Here is a 15,458-nt window from a genome sequence, read left to right on the forward strand (position 1 = left end):
TTACCATGGGTCTAAAAGTATGCATGACGCTTGCAAGCTAAGAAACGTCTTATGATAAAACAAAAATTTCAAAAATTATAGCCACTTTAATTCATTAAAAATTAAAATTCAAATGAACACCACCTTAACAACAGAAATATTGTATATACAAAGAAAAGAAATAAATATTATTTGAAATATTTCAATTAATTCATAATAAAATTTAGTTGCAAAAAAATGTACAAATTTTTCTTTTATGTTAAAAATTTCACCTAATACTTGTATACGCCTAATTTAATTTCAATTTGACCCAAATTTTTCGTATTAATTTGATGTTTTTTTTAGGAATTTGAAATATGTAAACATGTTGTATGTATGTACATATTTACAATTAGGATTTATATAAATAAAAAAAAAAACTAAAAATAAACTATTCAAAAAAATAAAATTCCCATTTAAATTAATTTAATAAATTACATAAAGGTTCTTAAAAACTACACAATCGTCATTCATTTTATTTATTTGTTTTGTCATTTTCATTTTTATTTCCTATGCTTTTCATCAATTAGTAAAAAAAATAATAATATTTTAAATTAGAAATAATTAGTAAATTTTGTATATGACAAATAAAAAATTAAATTCCTTTTATATTTTTAAATTCTAATTAATTTTTATTCATGACATATGTACTTCGATTCAATATAAATTATGTATACATACATATATACAAAACATAGTTCAAATTTCCAGGCAAATTTTTGTAAAAAAAATAAATAATTAAAAAAAACTTGTATATCCAGGTATTTAAATAATTCGCATAAAAAATATAAATAAATAATTAAAACACCCTAAATCGGATTTATTAAAAGCTATCGGGAGTAAAAAACAGTACTACAAATATAAAAAAAATTTATATAAAATTATATGCATATAAACATACCTACATATATCACTTATTTGCTTGTATATTTATGTAACGTATTACATAATTTACCAGTACAATATCATTTTTCATCTTGATACCACAATATTCATATATTGATATCATGGATAATTAATAAATTTAATTTAAAATTATTTTATTAATTATTTTATTCGATTTTAAGCTCATTTTAATAATGAGGAAATTGAAAAAAAATTAAATTTTAATTGATTAATACTAATACAACAGTATAACAGTAATATATTCATATACACCTACTAAATATGCATGTAATATACATAATATGTATATGAAAAAAAACATTAATATGACAACGCGATAGTATCTTATACCATAAAGTCGTTAAAAAGCAAAATGTATTCCTATAACATAAACGTACTTATTACTCTCATCATGTCCGTTGATTATCAAAAATCCAGGAAAAATTCATTTTCAATCTTTTTCATTTTCATTATTATGAAAATTTTCCATTTATAAATGTACCTATGTATGGGAAATAAGTACATATATGCGAATTATAATAATTTTTAAAAATATGGTAAATATGAATAAAGATAAAATCACTTCATAACTTTTTAATATCCTATTAAAAAGAATGATAGTAAAAAGTTTTATATGCAAATAAGCGCTATAAAGTTAATAAAATATTTTTTTTAATTTTAAAATTGAATGTCTGTTTCGATTTCTACACTTGACTTGAATATTTTGCTAATGTTTATACAAAATTGGGGTTCTATGAGAACCTTTTTATTGTACGGTTTCTGTAAACATGTCAAAACTAGATATTTTGATCAAATTTGTGAAAGCGAACAAATAAAAATTTAAAAATTAATTCTCTTACTTGGATATTCAACTATCCGCACAGATGATAATTATATGCAATGAGATGTTACGTCATCGCCGCCAGCACTAATATGTTTGAATTTTAGTCAGTCGAGATTGACTGTTGCATTATGATTAACTATTATTAGAATATCATATTTAAATACAACGTATCATTTAATTAGCTGGTTAATTTCTTTGGTAGATAGGCTACGAAATACTCGGAAAATTTATATAGATAACTTCATTCATGAATGCCACTATACCACAATAAGGAAATGAAAATTAACATTAGTTTTCAAAACTAATGTTTCAAAATTAAAGCCCAGACAAATTTCCTTTTCCACTCCAACAAATTCTGGAATATGTATGCATAAGAATTATATTAACCTTCGAAATTTTACAACCTTACTCACATATCAACACAGAAAAAAGGGCGGCATTCAAATTTAAATAAGAAAATATTCTAAATTAATCTTACAATGTACAAAAATATTAAAAATTAAGTACTGAGATCATATTTATGTAGGTATACACATGTAGGAATATTTTTTATATTCGTATAATAACAATGGTTCATAGCATATACTCAAATTGTAATGAGGGAAACTGTTGAGTCCTTCACAATAAAATAAAATAATTCAATTTAATATTACATTACGAAAGTACAACAGACAAAAAAAGTAGTAACATTTTATACTTTTTAAATTATATTTTGTTTAATATCCAAAAGCCTAAGTTAGAAAGAGAGAACTATATATACGTATATGTATAAAGAATGGAAACTTGAAACAACGGTACTATTCTGTGTAACAGGATAAATGATGAAAAGAAGAGAAAATATTGGAAAGGAACAAGACAAGTTTTTATCAAAAAAAAAAAAACATAAAACCTGTTGATAATGCGATAAAATAAATTGAAACATTTTATTTTAAATGGAGAAGAATAATTTTTATTTTATAAATAAACATACACTTGAGAATGCATACATACACAAACAATAGATTGAATACGTATGTATGTATATTTAAATTTATTTCCAATAAAAAAAAATTGATAAAAAAAATAAGAATTGTAAATATAAAAACAATTTATCAAAAAAAAATGTACATACATACATACAAAATAATACTAAATAATAGACAGAGAGAGGAATAATAATAAATTGATGAATTTACGCAGAATTTGATTTTTCCCTTATAAGTATTTCAGCTTAGAACTCACTTAGCCATAATTGAAATTTGAAACGATATCTACAAATGTTAAAATTTACATATACTTGTATGGTATGTTTATAATATGCAATAAAGAAAAACAAAAAATTTTATAAAAAATTTAAAATCAATTATTATAATGACAGATCTTTTGACATAGTGACGTATTAAGTTTTTTTAATTTTAAATATATTTACAGTCGAATTCGCTTTCAAGAATACCGTAAATTGCATGATTTTGTCACTTCTATCAGGGTATTCTTATAAATGCGTTCGGTTACAGGCACCAATTTTGCTTCTTAACGAGTTTCCTATTCATGTACAGATAGCTTGACAAAAATTTTTGTAGAAATGATATTTGGAGTGGATAATTTTGTTTAAACTTATTGAAGTATAATTTATGACAATTGTAATGTTATGAAATATTGTTGTTTTGCTAACTGAGGAGTTTTACTTACATGTAAGTTGTTTATATACGGCTACAACTATCCATATATATGTATGTAAATATGTGTATATGTATAGATATGCAAAACCACACGTTTTAAAAAAATTATACTATCAAAAATTTGGCAAGTTTACCCTTCACTTTATTTTGAAAAGATATAATAATTTTTTTTTTAATTATCATAAAAGAAATTTGAGATTTGAGAACAAATTTGAATGACATTTTGAAACTGACGTCTATTCATTACGATTAGTTGAAATATTATATTGGAATACGAAAGCCAACCAACATAGTTTCGTATGTACATATGTGTGCAAATAAATATTTTGGGACTGATTTCGAATATAGGGGCAACACCACATAAGTTATTCTTAATAAAAATAAAAAAAAAACATAAAAATGATAATTTCATTCAAAACTTGCTGTGTGCACGTAAGTACTCAAGAGCAAATCAAATTTAATTGCGTATAATGTTAAATTATAAATTCTTGAATTAAATTTTTTAATTAAATTATATTCTTCAGAATAATCAAAATGTAAGAAGCCAATTTCTTAAAAAACTTTATGAAACTGAGTAACAAAGAGCTTTTCTAACTTTTTAAATTAAAAACAAAAACAAACATTTTTTTTTATTACAAGAATACCAATTAAAAATTAAAAACCAAATTCCTATAAGAAATTTAACAATAATTTTTCAAATTTCCTTTTACTATATTTTTCTAAAGTACAATATTAGTATTCTTTTATTCCATTTCCAATTTGTTGGTTGCCCTAGTTACGCTAATAGAGTTAAATTGAAAAGAAAACACTCTTTAACAAGCATAACAATTATCAATAGCGAATATTTTCATAAATATTTTTTTCACGTTAATTAGAATAAATGTAATTTAGTGAATAATGACTATTTTAATAACATTCTATACTATTAGATAACAAAATTGATATTTGAAATATTAAAGAAATTTTTTAAAATATTAAAATGTTCAGATAATGGTCGCTTTATATTTTTTAATTAAACACATACTAAAATTTAAGCATAGAATCAAAACATACTGTGTACTATGCTTAAATACTATTCGAAATTTATATGTATACCTACTGTACAAACTCTGCTGAAATACAATTCATTTATAATAAAATAAGCAGTTAATAGTAATCAGGACTGAGTTCTTATAATTAATTTACTCTTTGTTACCTTTGGCCCTTCGTCCCAAAATAACTGAAAAACTAGAGTTTACTATATCAACTATAGGTATACAAATAATTTTGTTCATAGTTGAATTCAAAAATTTTTTATTATTAAAACTCTTATAAAAATTAAGAATAAAACAAATTCAAAAAAAAAATCAATTCAGCTATCAAGAGTCCGTAAAGAATGCAATTTAAAAACTGAATATGAAATCACTTGAAATCACACTTTCAGAATAATTTAAAATTTTCATTCAATGTTTATATGCAAGCAAAAAAAAAGGATTGAACTGTTTCCATTTTTGTTTCCTTTTTCCTTTTTTTTTATATTCTATTAAGTGTTCAACCTACACACTTAAATTCACTCGATTATTATTGCAAAAACAAGCAAAACACAAAAAACAAAAAAATTCATGCATGAATTTATACACATGTTGTACCTACATCCAGAACAATACCTACATTATCTCACACCTTCATACATACAGAAAAAACTATAAAAACCACTTGGCACTCGTTACAAAATCCTCATAAAAGAAATGAAAAAAAAAATATGTCAAAATTATTAAACAAAAAAAAAATAAAAAAAAAGTCATATAGAACGTTAAATAAACGGAAAAATCATAATAGTCCTTACGTCGTTAATTCACGTTCATAAAAAGCGTATTCTAACTATATTAAATGTACTATGCTTGTATCAACTCAATACTCTAATATCATCAAACATACTCTATATATATTAAATAAAATGGAAAAAGTAGATTAGAGAGGCTCTCAAACTTATTTAAAATCAATTCAAACCACCCAACCAACCAACCAACTACAAACTCTTTAATATAACAACAATAACTTTTATGATATCGTCGAAATATAATCTTCTATATAATCTTCATAATCAACAATACATGTATGAAAAAACAAGAAATTTAAAAGGTGATTTTAAATTCAAAAATTAAAAAAATTGTTTAATTTACTTTTTTTGTTTTCAACTTTTATTACAATCGAGAATTTTTCCACTTTATTATCATATTTTCGTTTTTCCTTTTTTTTTGCCTTATATCATTTATTATTATTCATTTATATTTGTGACTTGATCTGCTGACCCAATAAAAGCAAACAAAACTCAAATCAAACACTATATTTAAAACATTTTCCATACAGAAATGTTGCATAAAACAACATTGTACAACAATCAAAAAAAGAAACAAATATTTAATCGGATATAAAAGAAATTCTACAATTTCCAGGTAAATTTACCTATATATCTACGTACCTACATGAACATTTACCTAATGTTCAGAAATATATGTAAATAGGTATATATTTACATACATAATTTTTACAATGTAAGGTACATTTTCCTTATATAATATTCAATATAGCTATATATACATTTTGTATATACATATGTATGTGTGTGTACATAACTAAAAATACAACAGTATAATAATTGTATATTAAAATACTTTCTATTAATAGTCTGAACGTATCGAGCTAAATTGAAGAAGAAATAGAAAATAATTAAAACATACACCATTTTTTAAGCAATTCAAAATAATTTTATAAAATATGCAAATGCACCCATATATATCATATATACAGGTGAGTTCATTTTGCATTATATACATACATTATGCTACTATCTACCTTACCTTTACTCCTACCTTTCTGTAATATCAAAGTTGTGTATTATGCAAATAATTTATATGAATTTTATAAATTATCCGTATATATAAACCAAAACCAAATATTACTATGTATCCATGAATATTCATTCAATTCAATCCTTGTCAAATGACTTTCAGAGCCACTCTGTGTATCATAAACGTTTGTAATTTGCTTTTATATACCTACCCGAAAAATTAAAATAAATAATGTATATATAGTAATTTTTTCTGTATTTTATAACATAGTAAATCTATTTCCATACATGAATTAAACTTTGGTGTAGTTTTCGTTCTGTTACTATTTTTATTCGAGTACTCTTTTATTCATCCTTTATCCTCGTAATGTATCTACCATAGTACAGTATTTCGAACAAAAATCTCATGGCAATAAGTAAAATTACATTACCGAAAAATGTAAAATTTTAACAGGAAATATTGATAAAACCATATAAACATAACAGATATAAGCCATGAGATTCCTTAATACATTCACACTATTATCATACATTTGTATGCACCCACACATTCAAGTCTTTACATATTCAGCAATGAATTCATATTAAAAAACGGGGTACAAAAATGAAGTTTTTCTTTATATTTTTTGGAAAATGAACATTCTATGAAAAAGTGTTCATTATTCATGTTTACTTAATTGTTTGCACAATGAATTTTAAGGAATGAATTGGTAAAACCAATGATATAGCAGATGGAAAAGGTATTTTGAATATTGCAAAATAGTTTAGATTACAATACTTCGTACATAATAATCATAAAATTTATTATTAGAAATTGTTTTAAATTCTTTCGTGACGAATGGTTTCAAGAACAAGCAATGAAGATTCTTAGAATCTTAGAGTAGTTTCAAAACTACTTAAAAACTTACCAATCAAACAGCATTCAAATATATTCTCACTGAATACTCAACTACAGTTACGCATAATATATGAATTGCAGCACTCCCATTGAAAAAATTGAAAGAGGCATTGGTATAATGCACGAATTCAAAAGGTAATTGCGTGAGTTAAGAAAAGTAATAATATTTTTTGTTGGTTTCGGTTCCGGAAACTCGGAAATACATATAACGTACCGAAAATTCAAATTTTACAAATTTCGAGGGACAACAACTTGAGAGAGAATGGAGGTAGAAAAAACTATTCCTCAAACGAAATAAATTATTTGTTATATCTAAAATTTACTAAAATTTCAGGCTTCTACATCTCGTCGCCTAGAAAAAAAACAAAATCAATATTTTGAAAAACAACGTATTTCAAATGGCGGGTAGAAGAAACTTACTACTAGATTTTTGCGTATGCATAATTTAAAAAATTTTTGTGGTGTCATTGCAAGAAATTTTCAAAAAATATCATTTTTAGGTTTTTGAGGGGCTATAACGTTTAGGGCTCTACCTACCCTAGGCAAAAATTTTCTTCTACGGAAATAAGTGTTGGATAAAAATATATACGTGTATAACACTTCAATGTTCTATCTTTAAGGATGTAGTTTTGTAAACATGTCCGTTTTCAAACTAAATTTTTTTTAACTGGGTTGGTGTCAGGAAATCAAATATCGTATAATATTCTATCACGTATGCGTATTGCATGCATTCTAGTGACAATTGTTTAAGTTAATAATTTCAATTTAGATTTCTTAGTGCCATCTATACGTCAAATTTCTTAGGAAAATCATTTTAAAAATGTATGCGGCCAGCACCACCTAGCGATTGATACTATAACAATATTAAAACTCCGCCACCGGACATTTTAGGAAGTTCAAATGGAAATATGTTCTCAAGGATTTTTAATTTGATCGCAAGAGGTAGTGTGTGTGTACGTACAAATTTTTCAAATTAAAATAATTTTTCGTACTTGCGGTCAAATTTTGAAATAAATACGTATAATGCGCGTATTTATTATTTAATATGCGCGTGTTCCGGTAGGAAAACCAAAAAATAAAAAAGTTCAAATATAAAATTTCAAAAATTTTTTGTAAAATTTTAAATAAATTTTGTAAATTTTCAAAGTCAGATAGACAAAAAATTTTTTCCTCGCAATTTTTATAGGTTGGTTGTCAAACAAAATAATTATTTAAACAAGTAAAAACGTTTCAGTCGGTATAAACCGATTGAATTATACCCTGCACCTTTCGTTATTGTGTAGCAATTACTTGAACCTCTAAAATCATTCTATAGAAACTTCACGGACATGTCTGACCCATAATTGGACATCCGACTGCCAAGTTTCATGAATCTGACCTTATAATTTTTCCAAATATTTAAAATTAGCTTTTGGAGTTGTATGGTAAGTACCTGAACCTGCCAAGCAATTCCACCAAAACTTCACAAATATATCAGATCTATAATCGGACACACAACTGCCAAGTTTCATGAATCTGACTTTATTATTTTTTCAAATATTAAGAATAAGCTTTTAAACTTGTATGGGATCTACTCGAATCTGTTAAGCAATTCCACCAAAACTTCAGAAATATATGTGACCTATAACTCGACATACAACTGCCAAGTTTCATGAATCTGACTTTATTATTTTTCTAAATATGTAAAATAAGCTTTTGGAGTTGTATGGCAAGTACCCGAACCTGTCAAGCAATTCCATCAAAACTTCACAAATATATTTGATCTATAATCGGACACACAACTGCCAAGTTTCATGAATCTGACTTTATTATTTTTCCAAATATTAAGATTAAGCTTTTAGACTTGCATAGGAGCTACTCGAACCTGTCAAGCAATCGCACCAAAACTTTAGAAATATGTCTGACCTATAATTGGACACACGACTGCCAAGTCTCATGAATTTGACTTTATTATTTTTCCAAATATTTAAAATAAGCTTTTAGACTTGTATGGGAGCTACTCGAACCTGTCGAGCAATTCCACCAAAACTTCAGAAATATATTTGAGCCATAATTGGACACATGATTGCCAAGTTTCATGAATCTGACTTTATTATTTTCCTAAATATTTAAAATTTGCTTCTGGAGTTGTATGTCAGGTACCCGAACCTGTCAAGCGATTCCTCTAAAACTTCAGAAATATATTTGACCTATAATTGGACACATGACTGCCAAGTTTCATGGATCTGACTTTATTATTTTGCCGAATATAAAAAATTTGCTGTTGGAGTTGTATGGCAGCCACCCGAACCGGTGCAGCTACCCCATTATAATTTTTAGAGCATGTGTAGAATATAATTGGACACATGTATACAAAATTTTATATTTATACCTTTATTAGTTTTTGAAATATTTAAAATAAACTCTTTGAGTTGTATGGCAGCTACCCGAACCCGTTGTCCGAATTAGTCCAATAACAATAGGGCTCGTCCTTGGTACAAAATAAAAAACTTGTGAAAGTTTGGTGTCGATTGCATTATGCGTTTTTGAGTTATCGTGCGATCGGACGGACATGTCTAAATCGACTCAGAATTTTACGCTGAGCAAGAATATATATATATGTCCATACCGCAGATGACTCCTTCAAGTAGTTACAAACTCCATACCAAAGTTAATATACCCTTCACGAAGTGCAGGGTATAAAAATATAATATGCGCAAAATATATGGAAGTTTCCTTATTTCGAAACTTTTATTTTTTTTTCAAGCAAAATTTTAATAAATTCGAATTTTTTTTTACTTATTTAAAAGCTTTCAGAGCTTCACATTCAATTTCTTATTTATAAGGACGAAATTTTCAGATTATAAAAAAAATCAAAACATAAGCTTTTTTTTAAAAGGGAAAATTTAAAAATGAACTTTATAAATAAAAAATGATTTTTTATTTATCAGAAAGAATAAGGATAGCAAAAGGAAAATTTTAAAAGTATTGCTCAAACGTTTTAAGGATACTTTCGTATCAGTAGTTCATTAACTTAATAAAAAATCTATAAAACTGCATCTCAAATATTTTTTTACACAGTTTAAATACTAGTTGTCATTTCCACGAATTCCGAAACATGGGGAATATAAAATATTTTTCAGAAGAACTGATTACTTGAATCAGCGTTTTTCAAAGATCAACTTATATGCGATATAACACGTATATACAAACTTTTCAATTTTAATTAAATATAATCATTTGTAAGGACAAAGGATGTCTCTGTTATATTTCTTTCATGATTTAGTTTTTAAAGAAAATATTTGAATCCGAATTTCGGAAACTTTGTACTACAACATGTTGTTTAAAGTAAGTGCTATAAGATTTTCAACATCATATTAAATATTTTACTTGCAATATATTTGAGAAAGTTGAACATTACAATTTTAATGTGGAAACTTATTCTTAAATTTGAAATTTAATAAATACAAAAAGCAATATTAAAAGTTGTTTTTAAAATGGAATATAAAAATATATAAGTATATACGCAAGTAAGTATTTTATACTATAAATTAGTTTGGGTGATTTTCCTCAGTTAAAGTTGATTCAGACAAATTCACTTTCGTATACAAAATATTACCATTATTTAAAGTATCAGATTTTTCATCGCCACAATCAGCGCAAGGTCCTAAAAATCTTTTCCAGAAAGATTTTTTAAAAATTTTTACCTTTTTTTGTTTTTTTGATTTCCGATTTTTGTTTGATTTATTTTTATTAGTATCGTTAGTTGAAACCCCATCTTTTTTATTTGGTGAAATTTTGGAACTTGAAATAAAGGGGTGCATACTATTTATTGTAGCTGTAGAATCATTGATTTCTTCTTCAGATTCAATAGCTGAGTCACTTCCATTATTCGATAAAATATGTGATGGTTGAGATATTTGAATAGATATTTCCGAGTTTACACGTCTTTTCTAAAAAAATATGAAATTTTAGGATATTGTACGATATATAATTAAGATATCTTTGGATTGTATTTTATTTTATTTAGAGATATCTAAATATAATTTTTTTTTATATTAAATGTATCCTATGATTTACATATTTACAGGTAATGTATTTGAAAATTTTTGAACAATACTTACGGCATCATTCGAATTTGAACGTAATCTCAAATTTGACGGGGATTTTTTTTGGTCGTAGTTAACATCCAACTGATTATTATTGTTAGTATCAATATTTTGTTCTTTAAGTGGGCTATTTCCAAAATCACTATTTTCACTGTATTCATCAATTTTAGCAGATTTTTTAATTCTGTTTAAATCTGGAGTTCTTAAAACATTACAATTTTCCATTATTGAATCATTTGAGGATATAAGATTAAATAAAAATGCTTCACTCATATGACGTTCATCAAACGCATTAAGTTGTTTCAATATTTTATTTGTAATCTTATCATCTGTCTGAGTAGATTGAGTAGATTTACCTTGTCCCCATAATATATATGATTCTGGTAGAGTATGTCGCTGATGATTACGTATTTCATCCTGCAAATTTACAATGTCAATTTGCATTGCATCATTGGCCCTTTTTAATTTAGTCACTTGCGCCACTTTATTATCCAAATTCGTTTGTAAATATTCATTCATGGAACGTAGATCCTTAATTTCTGAATTGAGTTTTTTCAAATATTCAGCATTTACCATAACATTATCAGATTCATTATGATCTTGGGAATTATCAGATTCATTACGATTTAAAATTGGAAAATTAAATTTATAATTCTGATAAAAATTCTCTAAACTTGTAAAATCCAAACCATCTGTACTTGTCGATGACAAATTATTTTCTTTATCATAATCATCTGAAGATTTATATAAGAAATTATCATGTAATTGTCCATTTGTGCTGACAGGAAATGAATTAAATCTAGAAAGTTTTTTATTTCTTTTTTGTCTTTTATTTCCCGCCTCCATTTCTTTAATATACTGACGAACTTTGCTATTGACATGTTTGTATTTTGTTGAACAATATCTAGCATGTAGATCATTAACAGACTGAAATCTCTTTAATTTTTTTTCTTTTTTTGGGTCAGTATTTTTCTTTTTTGTGAGCTCATTCTTGTTTATTCCATCATTATGAAAATTGAATTGATAGTTAACTTCTAAAGTAATTCATAACGAAGGTTGAACAAATGCATATATACAATTTGAAAACATACATGAATTATAAAATTTTTAAATATAATCTTAATAAATATTCAAAATTAGTATTTATAGACTCACCTTTGGCTTGAGCTTCCAAAATTTCATCGTATGGAAAACTTTCATCCATTAAACTCATTTTCGTTAAAATTTACCTCCTTTTAATGGCAACGAAGTAAATTTTTAAAAATTGCAAACATGCGTTTTATATTTGTGCAATACTAAACTTTATGTATTTTGCATTAATTTAGAATTTGATGAAAGTAGTTATACCAATCATAAATATGCAGTATTTTCAATATTAAATATTTTTTAAAACAAAGCATGAATTTTTTACAATAGTGATTTGTGACTAAAAATTGACTTTTGATTATTATAAAATAGTATCGAAAGGAGAGAGAGGAATGATTTTCCGTTATTCAAACAAAAGTGTTACCATATTCCCTTAGTAATGCTTTTACAAAAATGTGTTTTTGACAAAATTTATACTGAAGTTGCAGTTATTAATCAAAATGTTAAATTTTGAAAAAAACCAAGATAACTAACTTCAGATTTCATAAAATATTCTGAATCCGTGTTCCAAATAACTTTAACAACTCTGTACATAATATTATAACAAAATACGTTTCACGATTCAGTTGTTTCAAAAATATTTTACAATTTGAAATTATTTAATTTTATAAACTATTTATTTTATTCATATCCAACAGTATATGAATATTGCCACATTGTGTTTCGGTTTTCACGCAATGTGTTTTTCTACTTCAACACAATATGTTTGTGAATTTCGGCACAATATGATTTTCTACTTCTTCAACACAATCCAATGCGGATCATAACCATATTTCCAAAGCACACAAGTTTAATTGAGATTATAAATAAAACAAACACTAATAATTTTTTTGTATTTTGTCACCATTTTAATAACTTAAGGCATTTATTTAATTTATTAGATATATGTTTTTTTCTTTTTTTTAGTTATTTTATTTTTTACATAAATTATTTTACATTATTTATTACACCCTACAAAAATATACATAAAGATAAATTTTCGTTATTTTTATTTTTTCCTGAATTACTTGCTTTCAAATATCAATTTTTATAATTCATATAGTAAAATTATGTACTTAGTATAAATTTATTATAATAATAATTTCATATTACGGTTTTTAATAAATTTTTATTAACTTTGTTATTTCATTGAATTTAAAAGAAATATTTAAAAAAAAAATCTGATATTTTGAATATTCTCAATTTTTTATTAATTTTTGTTGATAGATAATGTTGTATGCTATTTATTTTACGAAACACATCGAATATAATGTCGGATCTGCAAAAATTTTAATAAATTTGAGGTTATCTTCAATTGTTTATATAAGTTTTCCGTATATTACATAAATTTTGTTTGTCAGTAAATTCACTAATTACACAAACTACAGTTTATGTATATATTACGCAGTCTAGTTAATATTATTTTTGTATATTTAAGGAAAATAATTTATTTTAAACAAAATACTGTAATTCACACACAAACATAATTCCTCAATATGGAATTACCTGAAGAAATAAAATTAAGAATGCGTCAAAATTAATGTAGTTTTTTTGAAAGTAAATCATACTCGTAAGTCTAATTTTTCAATTCATTTCAATTTAAATTTTGTTGTTCAATTTAAATTGGCCCTAAGATAAGCAAAAAATAAAGCTTTGGAATACATTTGTCTGCATTATAGTGAAATTTAATTTGTAAACATAATAGAAGCTAGTGATTATTAAATATTATATAATCAATTTAAATTTGATTTGGATTTTTACATGTTTGTTTTGTTTGACATTCTTTGGAGAAACTGTAAATTATTTCTTAGAAGCGTACACTTACTTTCAATATAATTTAACATATAATATAAGAATTAATAAACTTATGCTTTACTGTTTAAATTGTTGACGTTTTCTTAAAGTTTAACCCGATAATCATAGTTATTTCACATTTTTTAATTTAAATTTCGAAAATATAGTAAATCTGTCCGACAAATTTATTTCGCAAAATAATTTATTTATTTGAATAATTATGGCCTATAATTGTTATACAATCTCAATATGAAGAAAAAAATAAAATTATAAAATTACCTCAATACAATTTGTTAATTTTTTGTTTAAAATTCAGTAAAATACACTTTGTAATTTGAAGATGTCTTGCATTATAATTTGTATAAAAAGTATAACACTTAATATTTTATATATATTTTTTACATATTTTTATATCTGACATTGTTGTCACATCTTAATAATTGTTATATTCTTATAAATAATTATTATATGCAATTGATACATATTATGACTGCAACAAAATTGCGACTTATACAATATTTGTGTCCCATTTAAAAGTATATAAAATTATTTTTGCTAATTTTGCTTTGGTTATGAATTCCACTGCTATTACATTTCAAAAGAATCCAAATTTTTTTTCTGATGAAAATCTTTCCTCCACATACATTTCTCTGCTTTAGAAAAATTAATAAAATCTTTAGCTGAAATAAATTTAAATGCGATATGAAATAGATTTTATATACCCTTAAATTGTACACAAGAAATATATGAATATATGTATATATTTACATTTTATATACCTACATATTATGCATTTCATAAAACTATAATGAATCACAAATAACAAACAAATTTAACAATATTACGATAAAAAAAATATTTTAATACATTTTATATTATTATTCTAATATGTTTATGAATTAAAAACAAAATTAAATAATTTTTTACTTAATTAAAAGTTAAAATTTTTAAAATTTAAATTATATTGCACGTTTAATCTATTATATAATTAATGTATAAACAATAAATTTTAAAAATGTATAAAATTATTTTTTTATAATTACCTAATGATTTTATTTTATTCAACATAAAAACCCACAGAAATAATATATGGTGTTCTGCAAAAATTTATAGTATTCTGAATTCTGGTAATTGCAACACACATTTTAAAACGATAATAACAATAGCCAATTCCATAGAAGAAGTTTTAGAATCTTCATTTCAATTAATTTCAATATATGCAAAAAATGTTAAAGATAAATTTAAAAGATGAAAAACGGATATGAAAAACCATTAAATTCTAAATTAAATTAAAATACCCTAAGTAAAATATTAATTT

The 15,458-nt window shown here is 24.5% G+C and overlaps 1 protein-coding gene across 1 annotated transcript; it reads right to left on the reverse strand.

Moving 5' to 3' along the window:
* Window positions 1-10,497: 10,497 nt before the first annotated feature.
* LOC129613858 (protein swallow) lies at window positions 10,498-12,624 on the reverse strand. The gene is made up of 3 exons (XM_055528145.1): window positions 12,377-12,624; window positions 11,237-12,255; window positions 10,498-11,065 (listed from the first exon to the last, which is right to left on the reverse strand). Exons 1-3 carry the CDS (start codon window positions 12,432-12,434, stop codon window positions 10,664-10,666), a joined length of 1,479 nt encoding a protein of 492 aa, XP_055384120.1. The 5' UTR covers window positions 12,435-12,624; the 3' UTR covers window positions 10,498-10,663.
* Between the last annotated feature and the right edge of the window lie 2,834 nt (window positions 12,625-15,458).

Source organism: Condylostylus longicornis, unplaced genomic scaffold (genome assembly GCF_029603195.1).
Source record: "Condylostylus longicornis isolate FDR11 unplaced genomic scaffold, ASM2960319v2 ptg000092l, whole genome shotgun sequence".
NCBI lineage: Eukaryota > Metazoa > Arthropoda > Insecta > Diptera > Dolichopodidae > Condylostylus > Condylostylus longicornis.